We start from the raw sequence: 23,111 nt of genomic DNA, 5'->3' as shown, positions 1-23,111 counted from the left end.
TTTTTTTTTTAAGGCTGTAATGGCATAAATTATTGCAGGTTTTTTGCTATTTTTCTGTGTGTTCACTCTGTATTTTCTCTTTTGTACTACTAAAAATGGATAATAAAGTAATACAATTTTTCAGGGCCAGTTCCAAAAATTTGCCATTCTTTTTTAGAAGCCAATAAGAGATTCCCACCAGCCTCTTAAATTATCCAGGTCTTTTTATATTGTGCTTCATAGCTGTGCTTCACAATTCTATTTTGTGTGAAAGATCCAAAAAATTGATAAATTAGTAGGGTTCAAACTTTGATTTGGGCTTCTGAGCAATTGTACTATGCACAGAAGGATCATAAAAATACATCTTAATAATAAGTCCTAAAAATTATGCTTCTGAAACATAATCACATCAGTGTCCTCCCTCACTTGAACAGGAAGTGGGAGCATGACTTCAGGTTTCCTAAACAAAACTTAACGTACTATCTATCTTCAAAACTCCTGAGGATTGCACTAGAGCCTTACAGGAATTGTACTGCCCTCATATGGTGCTGCTTTAAATTTTTTTACTAAGATGAGCGTTTTACTTCAGAAACTCAGTTTGAAAATTTGGCTTAATGCAGTGGTTTGTGGATGCTGGTATAGAAGGTTATGACAGCATCCTTTCTTGGCACAGGTTAGTGATTTGACTTGCATACATTTTGCTGACAGTGCTCGCACTAGTCTGCACTGTATAGTTGGTAATAACATTCCATGGTGTCATGATTTTTGTCCATAGCCTTGTATAATATATGACCTTAGCACTCTGAACCTGTGTTTCCTCATCCTTTTGCCAAAAAAGAACAAAATGAGGACTGTGCAGCTTACCCAGGAGATACTTATTTTAGATCAGAACTCTAGGCTGTGCTTTGCCTTTTAACAGATAGGTAACATTAATGTATACTAACAGTACTGCAGCCTTACCTTGCTATTTAAACCAGAACACTAATGTGGGTTGGTTTTTTTTTTTCATGGGATTATGGGCTAAAGCATTATTGAGCACTCTCAAGTATGTGCATGCTTTTTCAAAATCCAGACATTAAGGAAAAAAAATAACCAAACCCTGTGTCAATTTGAGACTTGAGTAGGAGCCTTGTTGTAGAAGCACTGTACGATTTAAATCCATAAAATAAAATCTATGAAATCTTCTTAGGATGGTGAAGCCACTCGACTCAGCAGAGAAATAGAAAAATTGAAAGAAGAAATCAATTCTCATGTTATCAAAGTAAAATGGGCTCAGAACAAATTGAAAACAGAAATGGATTCACACAAGGTTAGTGAAGCGGTAGTGGTACCATGACATGAAAATATAGTCAGAGGAATGTAGTTGCTATACTGTTTACTTTTTATATAGTATTAAAATCTGTTTCTGAAGTGTTTTTTGTTTAATTTGAATACCTGCAGCAAAAGTCACAATAGCGATACTGAAATAGAAATGTTGAAAGAATATGAGGGGAAGATGTATGGGGGGATTCTGTTTAATCTGGTGATCAACTTTTAATTTTTCTTTTTTTTTTTAGTATGAATTAACTGTTGTCTTAGTTTAGTTTTTATGTGATTAAGTTAAATCTAACATCTGAAAATGTGCATGGCGCGCAACCAAGAGATCCTTTTGTTGTGCTTTCAGTGTTGGAACAAACAAAATTGCATAAAGTAATAGTTGAATGGAAGCAAGTGGAAAAATAATGCTGGACATATTTATTTTTGTTGTTGTTGTTAATTCTTTCCAGACTGAAATAGGAAACTTTTATTATGAGAAATGCTTTTCCCAGATTATTAGATAAATAGATTTATCCCATTATTTATTACTATTTTTGTAGGAAACCAAAGAACGCCTCAAAGATGCAATGACAAAATTAACTGAAGCAAAAGAAGAAGCAGACCAGATAAGGAAAAACTGTCAAGAAATGATAAAAACCTACCAAGTAGGCACATTTTCTCAGGAGGTGAAATTAGTGTTTAGCATCTGAGTCTTCTTTTTCTTCCCTTTCTATCTCAAGCTGTAGCAGGGAAGAATTATCCTGTGCGAGCTACAAAGCTGAGAGAACTAGTCACTGGTTTCTTTACTTAAAAGGTTGTTAAGTAAAAGGGAAAATGTTTGTCTCGGTTGGCGTGCAGCATGGGGGTCTTTCTTGGCATGTTCAGAAATATTAGACGTGTACCTACAGAAAAGAGTCAGTGATGTGAAATGCTGTCTGTACTAAAAAGGGGAATGTAAAACTCTACACCTCTACTTATATTTCTTCAATCCTTTTAGGAGTCAGAAGAAATTAAATCAAATGAATTGGATGCAAAACTCCGAGTAACTAAAGGAGAACTGGAGAAACAAATTCAGGAGAAGTCTGATCACCTGGAGGTAATTATGCAGTGTGTGGAGACAACGCAGTTGGCAACTTAGTAGTTAAGAATGCCATGAGCTTTTAGTTTTGAGAATCTTATTTTATGCCGCTTACAATTTTTGCCAGACGTTTTTCTTTTTGTCCTAATACTACATCCCAGGTGTCTTGCCTCCAGCCCAGCTTTTTGCAGGATGTTTTTAGCTATTACCTTGGATTCACTTTTTAAAAACAAAGTTATGAGACAAGTATGATACAAGAGGACAAAATAAGTGCTCTTTCATTTATAAACATGAATGTTGTAATTTAGAGCACAAACTCAGATAATGGGCAGGTCTTTTCTCAGTATTTTGCCAAACTATGTGGCAAGGAGAGACAGGGAACAGCCTCGGTTCTGTATGGAGATTTGCTAACTCAGAAGCTAAATTCTCTAATGATTTAGTACCTGTTCACAGCTCATATATGCATATGCCATCTTCCTTGTTAACCAAGTGTCAGTTTGCCTAGAACTTTCCCCAGGGGCTGTTGTGGTGTAGATTTGTACACCTAAAATCAGAGTGTGTAATCTCACTTTTGTTCTTGGTTCTTCTGAGAGTAAAGAAGCTTTTAGGCTTTGCTTTGCTTTTTTACTAAGCAAAACAAACCTTTAGGGTACCTGTTCTACCTCAAGCGCTCTCAGCTGTTGTGGTGGCCTGCATTGGCCTAGATATTTTTGACATCCCAGGAGATGCCACTGTCCATTTAGGTTTCTCAAGGAGCTTCTCACTCTTTATAAAGGTGCATCATGCAAAAATAAAAGAACTGGAAGACTTGAAGAGAACGTTTAAAGAAGGCATGGATGAGCTTCGAACACTGAGAACGAAGGTAACGTGTGCTGTGTTGGATTGCAGTGGGGCCAAAGGCATAGTCCTGGGTTTTGGAAGAAGACTTTATTCAATCTGTTAATTGTATTTTTACTTCTTTTGGAATAAACAGTGTGATTAGAGACTAGCTGGCATGAGGCTAGAAGTGTTACAGAACTGGTGACACTGGGTAGTCTTTCCTAGGGAGTATCAGTTGATCCATAGTACGTTTTGTTTCATGGCGTGTACCTCATTTGATTGAAAAGTTGTGAGAAACATTTTAGTAAACATCTTCTAAATTTAGTAACTTAGAAAAATGAAAAATACTTGTAAACTTTTCCTACCTGGGAAGCTAGTTTTGTAGACTTCATGCATGTGACCTCGGGTAAGGAGTATATGCTATTCATAACTTCTGAATGGTCTGTAGATTAGCGTGCTGGTCCCTCTATCCAGAGCAGGGATTTAGCTCAATAGGACCTTAGAAAAAGGGAGGATGACATAATAAGGGGTTGGCTTGGTAACTGGGGAGAAGTGATGTCTTTGGATCCTGGTCCATTAGACTGGTAAGTTTGAGTCTTTGGACAAAACTAATGTTAATCACACTTGTTTGATTTGATTTTTTTTTTTTGCATTTTTTTTGGTCTGTTTCTTTTTCTGACTGTATCTGATGTGAAATACTTGGGATATTGTTCCTAGCTACTTGGAACCACCAAAAAAAACCACAGGAGCTTTTTTACAACAATCTAGACATTTGATCAGAATAATTCAGCTCTGAAGTTTGTAAGCATAAATAGTTTCTGATTTTTTTTCTATTTAGGTAAAGTGTCTAGAAGATGAGCGTTTAAGAACAGAAGATGAGTTATCCAAGTATAAAGAAATCATTAATAGACAGAAAACTGAAATTCAGAATTTGCTGGACAGAGTCAAAACTGTAGATCGTCTCCAGGATCAACATCAGAGGTACAGCTATGCACTTTGAGGAATGATTTAAAATACTCTCTTGAATGTGGAAAGTTTTTCTTTATTGAAATTATTGATGCTTTAATATATATTGTAATTTGAAGAATCCCTGACCTAATTTAAGTGCTTTCCTAATCTAAGTGTTTTTCAAGTCAATGTTGTTAGTACTGGAGATAACCTTGGTAGCCTTTTACATGACAAGGGGATTGAGACTGATAAATCAAATTCAACGTCTTTAATTATTAGAATAAGAAGTGCTTGCTTCCCAGCATACTCTATAGGATGTTTCTGTCTTCTCGGTGTCTGCCCAGTGCTCGTTTTATTTAAAGACTGGGGAAGAGCAACTGAACTAGAAAGATAGATTACTTCAAAATTGTGATGGATGAACGAAAGTATTTAACAAAAAGAATTTTGTATGTTTGACAGATGCTGTATTCAGATAGTAGGGAGCGCCTGTATTTCTAATGGACTGGAATTCATTCTGCTGTGTCAATTTGCTCACTTAAGAATGTGAGGGAAATAATCTCAGAGGTGTTGGGTTCGTGGACACTTGAGGAGTGTCTGAGCATAGTCATGTTTCTATATGATACATGATGGACTAGGATATGCAAATGCTATCCACTGATTCCAATGGTGTTGCATAAATGGTGATACTACCTGTCCCTCCTGTGCTTTTAAACAGTTCTTATTTATCATTGAAAAATATTTCAGTGATTATATGCCTTCCTCAGGGTTTAGAGAATGAAGCATTTTCCGTTTGCTGTGTGCTGGTCAGCTGTATTGGCACCGTGTCATTAGCCTTTTTAGGGAAACTGCAGTATGTAAGCGACAACTGAAGCTTACACTTTGATCAATAACAGTTGTTTTTCACTTGGGATCTTGCCAAATCAATTAAAATGACTGTGATCATAGTGTGAAACTACAAATGTGTTTTTCCAGTTATCTTTTCCTCTCAGTAATCAAGACATGCTTAAATATCTGTCTCGTTCCTATTCAAGTTGGATAATTTTTTTTAAAATATCCTTCTGTGCAACACTTACTATCCCTACATCAAGTTTCATGTTGTCTTTTATTTCTCTTTTAGAATGACTTTTAACATGTTTCCAGTACTCCTTAGAATGTTTGATACAGTTGTGGAATCTCAACCAGAGATTTAAAACTTGGACCAGTAAATTCCTGTTATCACCTATGAAAGAGAAATCCTGGAATCTTGACCTCTGTTTTTCCTATTGTTATGTAGAATAAACAAACTTACTGCCTTTCATTTTCTTGGAAGCAAATGGAAGGAATTTCATCTTAATTCACACAAAATCTTCCCTGGTTTATTGATGAGAAAAGAATAGAGGAGACAGGTTTCTTTAGCCTAGGGAAGAGAATACAGAAGGGAGATGTCCTGCAATGTCTAAAAGGCTGTCACAAAAGCAATGATCAGTTGTTCTTGTTCACTGGAGGAAGGATAAAAGTAAAAGTTTTGCAGGAAAGATGATTTTAGGTCGAATGCTGGGAAGAACTTTGTGGATGAGCTGGATGCTGATTACCTCCAGTGTTGCCTGGTCTCCTTCATTGGAGAACTTTACGGATAAGCTAGAGATCTCTTCTAGGATGCTTCAGACACTTAATTTTGTCTGGTTCAACCCTGACTGTTAACTAGAGATTTCTCCTGTCGTAATGAAATGACATATTTAGAAATGGCATAGGTTTTTAAATGGGAGCTGTAAGTGAGATTTTGCAGCATAAATGGCTGAAAAAAAAAAATCAATGCTGTAGTTATTCAGTCTTAAGTCTCCTGAAAGGTGGAATTAACCTAAAAATGACTGTAAAGGCAGGGTGCAATACATTTGATGTTATCCTTTGGTAGTGCAATGCTAGCTAACTTCTGTTGTCATTAACCACAGGAACTCCTCATTTTGGTAGCTGGAAGCATATAATTTATAGTAATAGAGTTCTAGTAGAATTCAGTTACTTAGTTTTGCAAAATTATAGTTCATTTTCAGAATTAATGATTTGGATTGCCTGAGCCTCACGTCTGCTTGAAGAAACATGTTAACATGGGGTTGTTGATTTAAAGGGAATTGAGGCTCCTGGTAATTAAATTGTCTGACAGGGAATTAAATGAGATGTGTGCCCTTGCTTTGTATAACTTTTAATTTTATTTTTAAAGTTGAATACAAACATTCCCTGTGAGAGAGAGGTAAGGGTTTTTCTGCTAATGTTGGAAGGTAAGGTTTTAGAAAGGCGTAGAAAATCCTATGATTGTATAACTATTGAAATAATATTGCGAAAGCAAATGAAGACATTTTTAGTTGTAACTTTTTTAACAGCTATTTAATTTTGGAATTAATTTCAATCACTTTCTCTAAAACGTTGATCATGACTGAAGATAGGGCTTTTCTCCCTCAAATGGATTACAAGTGACAGATCAAGTGTCTGCTAATGAGAGTGCTTCTGTAGAAACAAGAACTTGCTTTGTAGAGGATTGGGGGAGGGATAGTGGAGTAAGCCAGGTCCTTTGAATCAGAGCTGTGCTGCTTGGATGAGGATGTTTCAGAAGTCACTGTACTGCTGTCCCGGAGAAGCTCGAAACTGGAGTATTTCTCCATCTCTTAAAGACAAGTCCTCTGACAGAATAACCACTTTGTTGGGTTTGCAGACCCTTCCTCTTATCTACAGGATCTGTTTTTGAGGGTTTTGTTTATACCCTATACTGAAGCTCATGAAGTTGAATACAGAGAGATGGTCTTACTTGAGGAAGCTAATGACTGCATGTCCTTCTGTGGGATGCAGATATCTGTCACTTCAGCATTGCAACATGTCATGAAATGGAATCTGCAAACTCCCTTGGCATTTAAAACGATCCAGTGACTAACAGATGCGCCGGGGTCATTAATTGTTCCTCTGCCTTATTTGGTCTTGAGCTGAATGCTTTTATTTCAATAAGGTTTCATATCTTTAAGCTCATGTTATCCCTAATAAGATACAATTGCTTTGACAGAGATGAACAAGAAATCAGTGCTTTAAAGGAAGAAGTAGATGGTTTCAATTCTCTGGTTGCTGATCTCCAGAAGGACATTGAAGGTAGTCGGAAAAGAGAATCTGAGCTATTGATATTCACTGAAAAATTAACCAGTAAGAATGCACAGCTTCAGTCTGAAAACAATTCCTTACAGAGCCAGTTGGATAAGCTTTCTTACAGCGAAAGAGAGCTGCAGAATCAGCTGGAATGTGTTCAGCAGACTAAAGATGATCTGGTGAGTACAGTGTGCAGCTTGTTTCTTTTCACTAGTAAGATGTCTGATACTGATAAAGATGTGGCACATGAATTCCACCTTGTGTCTTTACTTACCTGACCACAATTTCTTGTTGAGTTTGTTAATTTGATAGAATAATAGCAGCGGGATATGAACACCTCATGTTTCGAAGGGGAAAGAAATCCTGAGGCGCACTGCACTGGAATGAGGGGGTGTTACTGTGTTGCTCTTTCTGGGAGTACAAAGTTGTTGTCTGTGCAACTGTCATTGAAACAATCAAAAGGTTGTAATTTGTCTGTGAAATTTATTACTGTAAACTGTTTCTTAGGTCCTGTTTGTACTATGAGATAAATGCAATTTTTAATAGACTTGGTGTGTCATGGAAGGTAATATGACTGCACTGTACAGCTCTGCCTGGCTCTGTACTGTATCATGTAGATGTTTTGGAGATAGTTCAGGAGTCTGACTGCAGCGTTGCACTGTGCTGCATATTCATTTGCAGTGGTAGTGTTTAGTCTAAGTAATAAATGCAAAATGTGAATGATTCTCAGGTAGAAAGTACAGAGTTAGGGCTGTTGAGCATACAGTACGGTTAGGCTGGAATTTTTTTGTATATGACTGAAAATAAAACTACAATTTCAGGCCACCAAGTTGCACAAGGAGGAAGATCAGCGAAAGCTAGAGGTTGAGACGCTACAGGCTCAGCTGGCTTCAGAGCAGAAAGAACTAACAGCGCTGAAGACCCACGTGGATGAACTGAAAGATGAACTGGCTACCCAGAAGCGCAAGCATGCAGCAAACCTGAAAGATCTCACAAAACAACTTCAGCTAGGTTGAAATTATTTTTAGATATAATGAGTCAGCCCCATCGCTAAGCCCCTTCACAGTGTCTGGTAGAGACTAGGGTCCTGTCTGTGTATGCACACTGGTTGTAGCCCTTCAAGCTTTCCCTGTCCCTAAAGACAATGGGAGTGTGTGAGCAAGTTAGATCTTGCAGAAACTGCAGTTATGGGAAACAGGCCTTAGTGTCAATTTTCAGTCTTAAATATGACTTTTGAAATGGGCTTAGACATAAAATGAGATTTATTTCCAAAGAGCTTCATCTTTGTTATCATTTATGTGACTACTGAAATGACACTGTGGGTATATGTGAATCCTGGTCTGTGTAGGAGTATGTTCAAAAGTTGCTAGAAGTTTCCTGGTTGCTGACTGCATCAGGAATTGCTGGTGACAGTTATTTTTTTAGTATATTAAACAGAGCGCTTCAGTTTTTAAAGATGGGTATGACGACACTGATGACTAATTTTGTCAACAAGTAGAAATCATTAAATACCCAATAATGTGTATGCTCTGAATGCAGATAGATCTGTTTGAAATGTATTTGAAAGAAGAGATCCTGTTGGCATTGTGCAAGACAAGTCTCATGTCTCTCTTTGTACATACATGAACCACTGTGCACTTTCTCTCTTGATCCCTACTGAAGGAGTGGTACTTCTGACACAAGTACTGCACTCAGCTCCCAGCAGTGAGAGAGTTAGGAGATCCCGGAGCAGAGTTGCCATTCTGTCATTCAGTAGTTTTTTACGTGGCAGTCCTAATCAAAAGTAAATTTAAAGTCTTACATAGGATTAACTGGGAACAGTATGACATTACCCCCTTCAGCTGGCAACTGCTGCAGGGTGTAGGGATTGTGGTGGATGTTGCATCCACGTGCTTCATAGTTGGGGTCAGTGAGAGGAGGCGGGTTGTTTGGTTTTGGGGTTTTCTGGTTGCTACCATTATTCTTCAGTTGTCAAGCCATGTTAAATTAGCACAGATCGGGGAGGATTAGAGTTTTTGAATGTTGTGTAACACTATGATTTATAGGCTTTCATATGCTGTTGGTAACCATCATTTTGTTATACTTGTAGCACGGAGGAAATTGGATCAGATGGAAAATGGTAATTATGACAAAGAAGTCAGCAGCATGGGGAGCCGTTCCAGTTCATCAGGTAATATAGCACATAGCAGGGCTGCCAAAACAATCCTTCGATCTTAATAAGGTTGCCATGGTGTGCTGTCGTGAGCCTTGCTCTTTCTGTGGTTTGTGCATACGCAGTGTGTGGGCAGCCTCCCATTAAAGCTGACAAAATGGCCTTTAAACACCAAATTGCACTTAGCTGAATGCAGTTGTAGGTGCTTATTCTTATTAGGAGATTAAGGTTTAATGTTTATAATGTTTATGTATTTTGGTTCTTTTTAAATGCCTACCTTTATTTTGTTGCTTTTATGTTTGGAGGAAGCTCAGAGGACTCCAGTTTATAGAGGACCCTCTTAAATGCTGCCAGAGGCAAAACAGAAATGAGCAGTGGCTTCCGACATTGTTTAATTGCGCTATTGACAGTTGCAACTGTGTAAATGATAAATCAGTTAGCACATTTAGAGGCATCAATGTATGTGTGTAAAATTCATTACTTTCTATCCAATTAGAAGTGGTTATTTTTAGCACTGAAAACAACATCTGTTTTCTTCCTCAATATGTCTGGGTTTCACGTTGGGTTAGTTCTGTCAAAGCGTCCTGTAATCTCACTGTATGAGAGAGGTAAATACTTAGAGAAGAACAGAAAGAAGAGACAATACTTCAAGCTCTATGTGATCAGTGCTGCAGAGTGTTTATACATGGGGCTTTTGTCAGTCTGTATAGTTTTCATAGTGTTGTAATTTTAGTGAACTCGAAATCAGATATGTTTAAAATCGGCTCAGTCTTGTACAAAGTCATTAATGAGTAGGAAGGTATTTATGCAGGAATAAGCATTACCGAAGCAAGCATGCTTATGTTAAAGGAACTACCCCCATGCTAGGGGACTACACTGCTGTCCCAGCATGTGTCATTTAAATGGTAAAAGGATTGTTTATATAAAAACACTCTAACATATAAGGGAAACTGACATTCTGAAGAAAATATCCTAAGCTACTGAAATGTAATGAACACATACACTGCACTAGTAGAGGTGTTTTACCTGGTATAAAAGCAAAAAGTGTTTTTATAAATATGGATGTCTTGGCAGGGTCCCTTAATGCACGCAGCAGCAATGAGGATCGGTCACCTGAGAATACTGGATCTTCAGTAGCTGTGGATAGCTTCCCAGAGGTGGACAAGTCTGTCTTGGTTGAAAGAATACTAAGGTTACAGAAGGCACATGCTCGAAAAAATGAAAAGATGGAGTTTATGGAGGATCACATAAAACAACTGGTGGAGGAAATCAGGAAAAAAACAAAGTATGTTCTGAATTGTGTTTATACAGTTTTTCAGTGCTGAGCTGGTGCACTAGACAAGTATTCTGGAATTCATGTAAGACAAGTAATTGTCTCTCTGAAAATATTTAAAACAATTAAAATATTGCAGTGACAGTAGACCTCAGAGATAGGATTCATCTTTGCGGCTTTTTTTCCTTATCTTTCCCCAGCAGTTACAGTAGTTGCTGAGTTGTTTACTACTAAATTTTTTCAGGAGAAATATGCTGGTGCGAGTGGAGTTTTTTGGTAGGAAAATGGTCACCAGGTGGCTGATTTGAGGTGGACTGCTGCCACTGGCTAACAGAAGAGTCCATTCTCTTCATGTGCTTAAAAGGGTGTTGATTGTAAGTGTTTGTTTTGGAAGGAAAATCTTCATAATTCCAGATGGTAGTCTGGCATGCATAGCAAACAAACAATGTATCTGAGCCAAAGGTGGTCAGTATTTAACATGTGAGAGACAAGATTACACTTCCTTGGAAATCTCGTCTTGCAGGATGATGTCTGGAACTTCAGTTAGGAGAGGAAGAAATTGTGGCATATACCTTCCTCTGGAAAGTACAAGTGTCTGTTAAGTATAGCCCTTGCTTAATGAGCCTATACATTCATACCCATCTGGTACCATTTCATAGAACATGATCACAGCTTGTGAAGACTCTTGAGCAGAGACTTTGTAATTTTCATCTCATCTGTACAAAGTTTAAGACTCCCTATCTGGAGTCTTTCAGCAAAGAAATGTAGAGGCATTTTTAAGTACCTTTTTTTCTCCAGTAGCAATATTACTTTTTCAAAATAGTTCTAAATACATAAACCTTGCACATTGTAGTGACTCATCTTACCAGCATCTCCTGTAGCACTTCTGGTATCCCAGGTTTTCCTGTGTCCTAGAAACTGCAGGAGTTGATTTTTACTGCTTTTTCAGTAATACAGTACTGCTTGAAAATAAAATTACTCTTATGTCAGGAATCTGAAGTTACTTCAATGTCTGACTTTTCACTGCCTTGTAATGCTATAATGTTGTTTTAATTTTTTTTTTCCCACCAGAATTATTCAGAGTTACATTTTGCGGGAAGAAGCTGGAACACTATCATCAGAGGCCTCTGACTTCAACAAAGTACACTTGAGCAGACGAGGTGGGATTATGGCATCTCTGTATACATCTCATCCCGCAGATAGCGGTCTCACGTTGGAACTGTCCTTAGAGATAAACAGGAAGCTGCAGGCTGTGTTAGAAGATACATTACTGAAAAATATTACATTGAAGGTGAGTGGCTGTGTCAGTTCTTCCACACATTCTTGTGGTTCTGAGATACTGCCTTCAAAGAGATGCACGCTGTTAAAAGGAGGAGGCTTTTCAGGAGTCGGCTCATTGTGAATTGGTACTGCTGATGGTGTTGGGTTAATCAGAGTTATGATCCATGCCGAACCCCTCTTTTGGGACCCTCGTAGTATGCTGCACTAATGGGCTGCCTCTTGAAATAAATTCTGGGCTGCCTGCACGTTCAGTGGGGAAGGGCCTCGCCATGCTCTCCCCCAGTCACGCGGAGCCAGGGGCACGGGCTCTGCATGCCTGGCCCTGGGCCAGGAGCTGGGTGCCCTGTGGAGCCGTTGGGGCAGTGTGTCTGCTGCACGGGAAAGATGGCAGTCTGGAAGATGGTGTGCAGGCTGCCAGCTGGACTGCAGCGTTCTGCAGAAGTTGGAGATCTTTTCCTGCAATTATCATTCCCCTTGAACGCTGTACTTTCTAGACAGCCTGTAGAATATTAGCAACTGCAAAAATAAGTTGCTGAGAGCTTTGCATCCTTTATTGAAATTAGCTTGGTTTTCTCTGTCTAATCATTTGCGCTTGTTCTGGATACTTGAAAGTATCAACCTGCTGACAGAAACAGTAATTTTAACTTATTAGTGCATTTTGTGCTGATTGACTCATTTTCCCTGTATAACTTACCCTATCCTTTTTTTCCCCCCTCCAAAGGAAAACCTTCAAACTCTAGGAACAGAAATAGAACGGCTTATTAAACACAAGCACGAACTGGAACAGAGAATAAAACAGACATAACTAAAACTTTTATGGAATAACCAACATGAAGATGCAGAAAAGGCAGGTGCTATAGACCACTGTTTTTTACATTTTTCCTGAAATTTGATTGCCTGCCAGCACAAGCATCCAGAATTTTGCATATACAGCCTTTAACCATACAGGCTGTACTTACGCGTGTGAGAGATCTATAGGGTTTGACATCAGTGTGGTTCTGTCTACTCAATACCAGCCTGAGGTGCTGCTGAATTTTACTACGCACTACATTTAGATAAAACTTTGGTTTGAAATGACATACAGATGCTTTGCAGTGCATACTATGTTTTGAGTGAGTTGCAGTGAGATTTTAATTTCTGCACTGTGTAATTAATCAGTCTCTCAATGATGGAGCTCGAAAAAATAAAACCAATTATGTCTTAGTTGCTGTTGAACATATCCAGTGTTACTGAGCTTTTAAGGGCTTTCAGACATTTTTTCCTTTCTTGCATATTATTTCTGATATTTAGGTTGATTAAGCATTTTTGACATATGCATGGGAAAATGATTTGTCACAAAATTTTGGTTTTGTGGTGGCCATGATTTTGCATATTTTCAGCTTTAGATTAACATTCAACTGGTTAGTTTATTCAGAAGAAGTGAAACAACAGTAAAACTAAGGGATTAAGAAGCTTTTTGACTCAGATTTTGAGTATATGTAATTGAAACATGTCAGTTCAACAAATCCTATAAACCCTTGATCTTTAGACATATGGATCTAAAGAAGTCTGATATCAGATAATTGGTTAATGAAGTTCTCTGACCTTCTGCATAACTAATAGCATTTAAAAAGTAGGGAGTTTTAACTGCCCATGGTTACGTATGTACAGGTAGACATCATGATTGCATGTGCTTTCAGATGATCAGAAAATCTATTTTCAAAGACAAATGGAAGCTAACTAAATTTTCTTATTAACTGTGTCTAGACCAGCTAGTAAAAGTAAGAAATGGGAAATATATCTAAATGGGATTTTAATCTATTGGTTGGACTGTGAAAGTAGCACAGAAATCTATGTGACTCCTTAGTTTTACTGTTGTGAAGAATTGGCTGGTCAAAACTGCACAAACTGAGAACTGTTACTTAGTCTTTCAGTGGCTGAGAAGGTGATGGAGGAAGAGTATCAAGGTTGTTAGATTCTGGTTAGTCACAACATCATGTTCACATTTTAATTCCAGGATAAGTAATTTACAGTATCTGAAATATCTCTATTCCAGCAGTAAATGCATAGATTTCTGTATTTATTGCCTTTTGACCAAACCGAATTGACCAGATCACAGTGTAAATATATACTTTGGGTTTTTATTAAATACTTGAACTTCCTATTCTCATGAAAAAAGATTTAGTGTACATTTGCAATAGCAATGCTTTAGCTATTTTAATTAGAAAGGATTCTTGGGGAGGGGGGCAGGGAAATCTATCTTACCACAGGCACCATTTGCATCATACACAAAACAAGGGGCCTGAATCTGGCAGCACACAGGAGGGTAATTTATCAAAGCATCTAGGTGGCTTAGGGGTGTGTACTCCATTTTCAAGTGCCACTGAATCACTTGAGCTTTGTAACAAACCAAATTGAGCAAAAGGGTCTGATTTGGTTTGAGCAGTTTGATTCAAGACAGTGAGATTTCCTTTTTACTTTAAAGATAGACATTTCTGAAAGTCCTTGTGGGATCAAGACCTGGTTTGTGGTCCAGAGAGCTTCAGGAGCCTTGGATGGCAGGTCCCTTCGGCGTCAAAGGATTACGTATTTGTTTAGAAAGGGAGGGTGGAAACAAATTATTTAAAACCTGACCAAGCATTGTAGAAACTGTGAGCCTTTAATCCGGGTGGGTTTTTATACATATATTTTTCTAATTCCTGAGAGCAATGGTTATCTGAAGTGTTAGGGAATTTGGACCAGTCCAGTCATGGGACTACTACTGCTTTACTGTTGTTTAAGTGATATGAAGAGGAAAATACCTGTCTCTGCTGAAACAGATTTTTCACCAGCTTCCAGGAAGTGAACAGGCAGTTGTTTGTGACTGAACTAGACCTTCTGCTGAAAGAAAGTATTTAGGACAATTTGCATGTCAAAACATAGATTAGCTTTTGTATGTTTGTGTTTTCATGATTTAATGTACCAGATCTCTGGGTATTTTTCAAGCATTCAACTGAATGACTCCAGTATTTTAGATACCATGTTAATATTGTAATCATTTAATGTATGTTCTCCAGGTGTACAATGTGAATGAAGGAGAGGTGTGGTGCAGATGGAATAAGTGCAATGACATTGTGGAAATTCTTATTTCTTTTTGGCATGGTTGTTTCTCCTTTTAAGTTATTTGAGAAACCTTGCTAGCTGTCCTCCTGCCCTGCTGGAAATGCTGCTTCCTCTCTGTAGCACTAATAACTTTTCAGACTTCTTGGTTATGGGGACACACAAAGTAGTCAAAATATCACACTGATTATTGTGCATGGTATTTTCATGGGCCAAAGTAATCTTTTACAGGCATTATTTTAAACATATCTGCTAGAGACGGACGTTTCATTCTAGCTTGCACGTTGGCAAATGACTCTATCCAGTAAGCCCACAATGTGATGAACACGTGACAGGGTCAGCAGCAGCTTTGCTTAACAATGTTGCTCATTTCCGAGAGGCAGTGGTGTATTAGCCATAAAAATGTTGCCAGCGAGCCACCTGCCTGTTGTTTCCCTGGGGTAGGTTGTCAGGAGTGTAATACTGTTGGTGCAGGTAACAAGGACATTTCCTGGGAAAAGGTGTGCTTCTGTGGGGTGGCTCAGACAGGTGAATGCCAGCTGGTGCAGAGTCGGTGCAAGGCTTGTGTACCAATCGCATTTCACTTACCCTTGTTTTGGAAACTTTATATTATGAACCTGAGATTGAAAACTGTCCTTAGATAAACTGAATTCTAGAGATAAACTGATAAACGAATTTTGAAGGCAGCCTGGAGCAGTTAGCTACATACTTGTCATTGAAATTCAGTGTCCATTAGATGTGTAATTGCCACAGGCTGCTTTTCAGAATTCTAAGCTTGTAGCTAGTTGTATCCTACAGACTTAAACATCTGTTTCTTAAATACTCAGGGTGCTCTTTTGATTCAAACATCGCACATCCAGATGTTGTTAGAGGCCCTACAAGAAAAGCTGCTTATGCTTTTCCACCCTCTGTAAAATCCAGCACTGTCATTTGTCTAAAGCCAGACCCTCTGAACTGAAGAATGCCATTTTATGCTACAGAAATCCCTGGCTTTCTGCAACATAGACTTGTGCAATATTTTTAATTTTAGTCTCCAGAAAACAGTGGAGATTGATTTGTTCCTCAGATATGTTGTCACCATCTTCACTTGTTGCTGACAACAGCTGCAGTATCTCCAGCTAATAAAACTGAAGTTACTCTCTTGAAATAACTAAAAAAAAAAATAAAAAAAATCATATCTCTCTGGCTTCCACTGAATCGAGTGTAAAGCTGAGTGCCCGCATGCTGCAGAGACCCGAATCTGGGAAGGGGTTTAGGGAGCAAGGCCCGTCCGAATGGGCCTTCACCCTTCCCGCTGGCAGTGGAAACAGCTGTGACGGTGAATGTCAGCAGTAGGTGGCACTAGAAATCAGAGTTACGGTGTCTCCACAACGACCTGAAACCTGGCCGAGGGCAGACGGCTGCGTTGCAGAGGGAGTTGGGTGGTATTTAGAGCTTTTCCAAGATGGATGGGGGTTTCCTTCCCATTTTCGTGTTCTAACTGAAACTATGTTGAATCTTCCAATCTATGTACGTATGTTGTCTGAATATACACAGAATGTCTATTGATTTAATTTTGTAGATACCTGTTTCTGTATAAAGTTTTTGAAGATATCACTATACCTTATGTATATATTGTACTTTGAAATAATAAACATACAGATGTATGTAAGTCTGGTTTGGGTCTGGTTTGTACCACAGGTTACCCAGGGCTGCCTCACCCTGGACTGCACTGGTGGCGGCAGCGGGGTGCTCCGTGTTGGGGGGTCTGTAGTGAGTGCGAGTCTCCCCTTCGCACAACGCAGAAACGCCCTCGTGATGCTTGTGAACAAGTACTCTAGGCTAAAAGCAGCTTAACTGCAGCAGCCTGTTCTTGCCAGCATAGGTGCTGGGAGGGCACCGTACAAGCCCCTTCTTTCCCCTCAAGTGGATATAACTATATATAACTATAGTCTGGTCTGTGGTGGGAGGTGCTGCTACCACCCACAGCTTGGCGGGTGATGCCTGCAGCCAGCCCCTGCTTTTCTATTGCACTGTCTAAACAAGAGGTGGCAGCGCGTCTTCACCGCATACCCCTGGTACTGCCAGTCGGTCCTAATGGCAAAGCCGGGGAAAATAGGGCTGCACACCTTCCCGTACTGTGCTGCCTCTCCTGGAAGCTGGGGTGAGACTTTTCCATCCTGAGGACAGGTGATAGGTGTGCTGCAGTAAGTACTGCTGTGAGCTGCTGCCCATCCCAGCAAGTGCCCTTGATGCTTTTTTTTTTTTTTCCCCTTGTGTAATTCGAATCTCACAATCCCACAGTCCCAGCAGCAAGGGCTGGTTCCCTTGGCCACAGCTCTGCATTTGGGATGCTATTTGCTGCTCTGGTTTATTTATTCCCTTGCAGAGATCTAATGTAGTTTGGTTTTTAGCCATGATAGTATTTAAAAAAAAAAAAAGTGATGCTGTCAGCTTGCTGGCTGTTTATTGTGGCTATGCTTAAGTCTGAGAATCGGGTTTGTATGAGTTGTCCTGCCCTTGCAAACTGATGTCAAAGAGACAGAAAAAGTTAAAAAAGGAATACGATGAAGGGCATAATTTATGGAGTTTATTCTAGTATCTCCCAGAGCACCTTAAGTGAGAGACGGAGGTGTCCTATTTTCTTGAAATTTAATGGCAAACTACCACTGGCTTCTGAGGATCAGGGTGAGGGCTCCCAGTAAGTTTTCTGGTTACTGTTACCTGTATGACCCTTTGGTGGAGTAGTTTTGCAGTTCACCATTTTCCTTCCAGTCTTTCCCACTGACAGCAGATACAGCTCTTGCTGACAGATGTGACCAAAAATCAAGATTTACTTCTGCTTTCCAAGTACTTAGTGCTGCTGTTTGGAAACAACAGCCTGAAGCTAAACTTCCTCGCATAACAAATCTTGGCTTTGATGGTATTTGCATGTAGCCATTTGGCAAACAACTTCTCACCCTTGTTTTACAGATAGGTCTGTATGTCAGGCTGACACAGCACAACTGCATTTGCAGAGGAAGGGTTCTCACGGCACAGTAGTGTTATGTACTCTGTCCTGAAGCAAGCCAGTCTGATACTGGAGCTGTTGGGTAATAAATAAATAACCCAATGCTAGCAGTTTACTTGTCTAGCTGACTTTGAAAGAGGAAATCAGCACTGCTATTTTTCTTTCCCTCCCTGCTCTATTTTAAGGGCTTTTTTAATAGAGAGGTATGGTTGGGTTTTTGTTGTTGTTGTTTTTAGGCTATTTTGCATTAAACCACAGTGGGTCTGTGCCAGATTTTGCAAGGTTTTTGCATGCATAAATGTAACTTGCAGTAGAAGAGTGCTGCTGAACAAGTTGTTCTCATCTTATGCATATAAATATGCTGTTAGATGTGTTTGTTGCTGTTCTGCTCCTGTGGATGCCCTGCCCCTGTCAGGAAACCCTCCGGCCTTCGGGTTTTGCAGGGTTCTTTACCACATGAAGGTGCCGGCCGATCTCAGCAGGGCTGCTCTAGTGCCTCAAGTGAAGCACCTTGCTGACTAAAAGGCTGAATCCATTCTGGTCTGAGTTCCTATGGGCTTCTTAACAAGTTTCTATTTAAAAATAAGCCCATGCGTGTGGAATAAGGAAAAGCAGCAGCTGAAAGCATGGCGAGGTCTCTGGGCTCCGAGTGAAACGCTGGTGTTTGACACAAGGTAGGTGAGCTCAGCCTAGCAGGCACAGCCATTCCCATCGGTGTGACTTGATGAGCCCTAAAATGCTGCCCTGGGCCCTGGAACCTGCGGTAATTCAGGAACGGAATGGTGCTGCCTTTGAAGACGGAGATGGCTTGCAGCAAGGTGTGAATGCTTGGCAATGTTTTTCAAGCTGTGGTCTGCAGCCCCTGCAGCCTGACTGAAGGGTTTGGGAGGCTGCACTCTGAAAGCAGCTGGTTAAAAATACTCTGAAAATTATTAGATCTGAAATTACTTTAACTCCAGTCAGTGCCTGGCACAGGGGAGAGGAAGAAGATGAGAATCCCTTACATCAACACTGTGGGTAGAAGCAGCATAGGGCCAAGTTATGGGCTGAAAAAACAAGCCTTGTGCCGGTCAGCCTAAACCTGTTTTGTGACTCTGCAGATTCCCTGGAAACTTTGGCAAGTCAAAGAGGTTGAAAAACACTGAACTTGGACTCAGAGCTATGACCTGTTAATGCTGTAAGTGGGTTATACTAATCAGTACAAGCTTCACACAATCTGGCTTCACCTTAGTAATTAGATTATCAGAGAAATATTGATTAGATGGACTGGAAATTGTTTAAGGGCTTCACCGTTCTGGAGAAGGAATCTTCAGCCATAAGGTGAAGGGATAAATCGGAACAAGCTGCTGTCAGCTTGTCATGGGCTTAATGTTGGGAGTGACACAGGCTGCTGGCAAGGCTTGTGATGCCCTGTTCCCTGGTCCCTTGCCCTTGCCATGTGTCTGATCTGGCCCTGGGGCTCAATAAACCAGCGGGGACAGCTTGCATAGGGAACAGGACTCCACTGCGGTGGGGATGGAGACAGGACTGTCCCCCCAGGGTGAGGTTATTGCCCACAGCTGTCCACCTGCTCCCAAGCTGTGCAGTCATTCAACTGTTCCAGCAGCTCCTGACACACTGCGTGTCACTGCTCAACCTTTTGGGGCAAAGCAAGGAGTATGTGTTTTCCCTGGCAATGCTGTGCTGTGGGATGCAGGGTGTCAGAGGTGGTTGCATAGCTCCCACATACCCCATGCTGCGGAGACAGGGTTCCTCGATCGAGACAGGACAGCTGGCAGCAAAACCCCTGCACAGCTCCAGGTAAACCCTCCCCCAGCATCCACAGCCCCTTGTTTTGCTTGGCTTTAATTCAGATATTTCTGGGCTCTAGAAAGATCTGGCTGGAGCCAAGCAGGCGTTTTCCATCAGCAAGGACTGGCAGAGGAAAGCCTGTGCATCATAAACCAATTTGGTGAAGTGAGCAGCCATTGATCTGGGTTATCTGTGGCCCAACAGATTCTGCTTCGAAGCCCTCATGGTTTTTTCTTGGGTCATGCAACCCCGACAGCAAATGCATTGAGACGGGCTGCCGGCAGGGAAGGACTACCACAGTGGCACTTCAAAAATGTAGGTGCACCTCTAAACCAGGACCTGACAAAACAGCTTGGATCAAGTTACCTTCACTCCTAAGGCAGGTGAAGCCCTTGGAAAAGAGATGTGACAGATTTGGCAATAAGCCTGTAGCACGAGGCTCACAGATTACATTTTTTTGTTACCTGAATTACGTCAAACCATTTCCCTCTCTCAGACTTCCCTTGCAATCTTCCAAGGCTGCTTGTTGACGGTGAAAGACCATTCAACTATTTCAAACTGATTTGACCTTGCTTGGGTTGGTGACAGAGCCCAGACCTTGCTGGTACTGGTCACCTTGTAATGCCAAATCCACTGCGGAGTGTCTCTCATTAAAGACAATGTTTAGGCAACCACAAGCCATGCCAAGGCATGGTAGCGGGTGAGCTCCCTCCCATCATGCTGAAGGAGAGCGTGATTTAGCTTTCCTTGGCTTTGGCGGTAGCTGAAACAATAGAAATGTCCCCAAAGGCCAGGGCATGCAAGCCAGCAGTGTTTCTCTAGAGAGCAACAAATGGAGGCACTTACGTTTAATTAATTGTGTATCACAGCAAACACTGGAAAAAACCCAAACCAACCAACCCTCCCAACCCAAAGCAGCAAGTTTACCACTGACTGCTGGCAGAGGTTTCTGCCAAGAAAGCAGGCTTGGATCAGGGAGCAAGGAAGCAAGGCCCTTCCAAAGGGTGAGTCAGAGCAGCCTCGCAGGTTCCTGCGCTGGCACCCTGTCCCCATCGTGCTGGACCGGGACATGGAGGAGCAGCTCCCAGCCAGGCACCATCCTCTGTGCGGGTACCTTGTGACCAGCAAGGAGCCCATCTCAGACACAGCTGCCAGGGAGGTCAGCTGGGGTCCTGATCCCTCATATATATACATTAAGATGAAAAATTCATATATTTTCCAACATTAGATGGTTCCTTTGATTTTTCAGTCTTCTGGCCACCACACTGAAGGAGCTCCTGTTCCCTTAACAACCTACCAGCTCATCAGCCAGGGCAAACCTTTGAGCGGGGACAAATACAATCAGAGTAGTTGAGGCAGGACTGGAAGAGGAGCCAGTCTTGCCTGGAGAGAGACCAGACCTGGCTTTGTTAGATGAAGCCATGAAGCCAACCAGAAAACCCAGCTTGCACTGTCAGGAAGGTGGAGCAGACCCTGCAATGAGCCCTTCCCTTGTGGGACTCTCCTACCTGCAGTTTGCCCATGAACTGAGGAACTGGGCTGGTCCATGACACATTGAGGCTAGGCCTGAACAAAGACTTTATTTCATGAAAACATCATGCTTACAAAAAAATCTTCCCTGGTTCAGTTTGGTTTTGTGCCCTTAACAGGTTTTAGAGGAAGGCAAGCTTGGTCTGGGCACCATTAATTATGATTTCAGGAAAATGGGCTAGTTGGGTGTGCAAAAACACTGAGAAGTGGTGCAAGCAGCCCCTACGAATGTTTCCCCCTGCCCAGCATTGCCTCGAACTCAGCCCACTCCAGCTGCTCCTCCGGGCACCTTGGGCTGGGGGTAACTGCTCGTCCGCAGTACACAGAAAAGGCTTAAGATCAACATACAGGGGAGAGGAAGGGGCTGGGAACTGGCTAGCTGGTGAAAGGCTAAGAGATGGGGGGAAAAAAAAAAATTTGTTTTTTTTTTAAAAGGCCATCCTGGCACAAGAGCAAACCCCGCTTGCTTTCAGAGTGTCACAGCCTCTCCTCTCTGCAGAATGAACTCGGGGTGCTGCAAGCCCAGATCTGGAGCGCAGCTGACAGCATGATCTTACCTTCTTCTTGTTCCACCCCGGGGCATCCAAAACATGCACTTTTGAGCTGCTATATATGAAAAAGAAACAGAAGCCTGGCTCTCTTTGGAAACGTGGCAGAAAAAATGGCTTGCACAATCGTATTTACTTTGGAGGTTCCTTTTGGGAAGCGTCTGCCTGTGCTGGGCCATGTGTCGGCTCCCATTCCCATCCATTTTCCTTTTCCCTCTTTGTTCTCCATGCTTCTGGGAGATAGCTGCCTGCGCAGGAGCCAGGGATCCCAGCCCCTGCCAGACCTCACTCAGCTTCATGGTTACCACATTGCATTTCCACCAAGGAGCAGGACACGGCAGCAGTGCAGGGACCATCCGCTGAGTTAAACCTTGCACTTCCAGTACCGCTTTCTTGCAGAGTAATTGCTGGGCCAATTTTTTTCCTGTTTCTTCCTCCATCTTATGACAAGAAGTTATGAGGGCAGCACTCTGCTTGTGTTTCTAGTTTGCTACTAGGTTCCTGGAGGCCAAGAGTTTGGTGAATTTGCTCTGTGTGGTGGGAAGTGTGGGACATACCACGTTTGCCCGTGGTGTTCCGGGCTATCCTGGGAGCCAGCAATGGGCTTGCTGGGGCCCGGTGCTGCGGCCGTGGAAGCTGAGAGCCAGGAGTGCTGGGGCAGAGAGCATAGAAATAACAATATATGGGCAGGGGAAGAGAAAAGGAAGATGCAGGTTCTAACTGAAGGCCTTTATAGGATTTCTGATGGGTGTAGAGGAGAAAAAGATTGTTGTTGGGGGGTTATTGCTTTGGTTTTGTTTTACAAAAGGCACAGGCAAGAAATATAATTGGTAATATAAGAAAACACAGCTCTATACTGGCAAACTGAACATGTCTGATTTGACTGTCAGCACTTACAAGAAAGGGCAGATTGTGTTATAATAGTATCAGGGATGAAAAAGGTGAGGATTTGAATGAATCCACCAAGAGCCCTGCACTGATATTGTGGGAAGCTGGAGACACCTTGAAAACAGAACTGCTGGGAGTAAGAAATGGCCTTTGCTAAACAGCCCAGGGAAAAATCAATCCTAAATCCAGCCTGTTGGGAAGGTGTGCATCCAAAGAAGGACAAGCAAAATGTGACAGTAGAGCTGTGGATGCAGTGACACTCAAAAGTACCTAGTTATCCTTCACAGTTCCTTTGAAATCCCTGCTGACAAAGGTCTGAAAATGATTAGTGCCAAGCACGTATGTCTATCATGCTGGGT

The 23,111-nt window shown here is 41.2% G+C and overlaps 1 protein-coding gene across 5 annotated transcripts in view; it reads left to right on the top strand.

The window, feature by feature from the left end:
* The window catches only part of CCDC186 (coiled-coil domain containing 186), a 39,578-nt gene extending 22,921 nt beyond the window's left edge, over positions 1-16,657 (top strand). For 4 of the 5 annotated variants that reach the window (XM_074831327.1, XM_074831325.1, XM_074831326.1 and 1 more), the window contains 11 exons: positions 1,169-1,288; positions 1,836-1,961; positions 2,273-2,371; positions 3,129-3,215; positions 4,011-4,153; positions 7,146-7,401; positions 8,044-8,233; positions 9,312-9,392; positions 10,449-10,659; positions 11,719-11,938; positions 12,650-16,657. In XM_074831327.1, the coding sequence (XP_074687428.1) occupies positions 1,169-1,288; positions 1,836-1,961; positions 2,273-2,371; positions 3,129-3,215; positions 4,011-4,153; positions 7,146-7,401; positions 8,044-8,233; positions 9,312-9,392; positions 10,449-10,659; positions 11,719-11,938; positions 12,650-12,733 (1,617 nt within the window). In that variant the 3' untranslated portion in view covers positions 12,734-16,657. The remainder of the gene's footprint in view (positions 1-1,168; positions 1,289-1,835; positions 1,962-2,272; positions 2,372-3,128; positions 3,216-4,010; positions 4,154-7,145; positions 7,402-8,043; positions 8,234-9,311; positions 9,393-10,448; positions 10,660-11,718; positions 11,939-12,649) is intronic. The other variant, XM_074831328.1, reaches the window with a different exon arrangement.
* Positions 16,658-23,111: the final 6,454 nt, after the last annotated feature.

The sequence above is a fragment of the Strix aluco genome, chromosome 7, assembly GCF_031877795.1.
Source record: "Strix aluco isolate bStrAlu1 chromosome 7, bStrAlu1.hap1, whole genome shotgun sequence".
In the NCBI taxonomy this organism is placed as follows: domain Eukaryota; kingdom Metazoa; phylum Chordata; class Aves; order Strigiformes; family Strigidae; genus Strix; species Strix aluco.
This window is presented reverse-complemented; position numbering and strand designations above follow the sequence as displayed.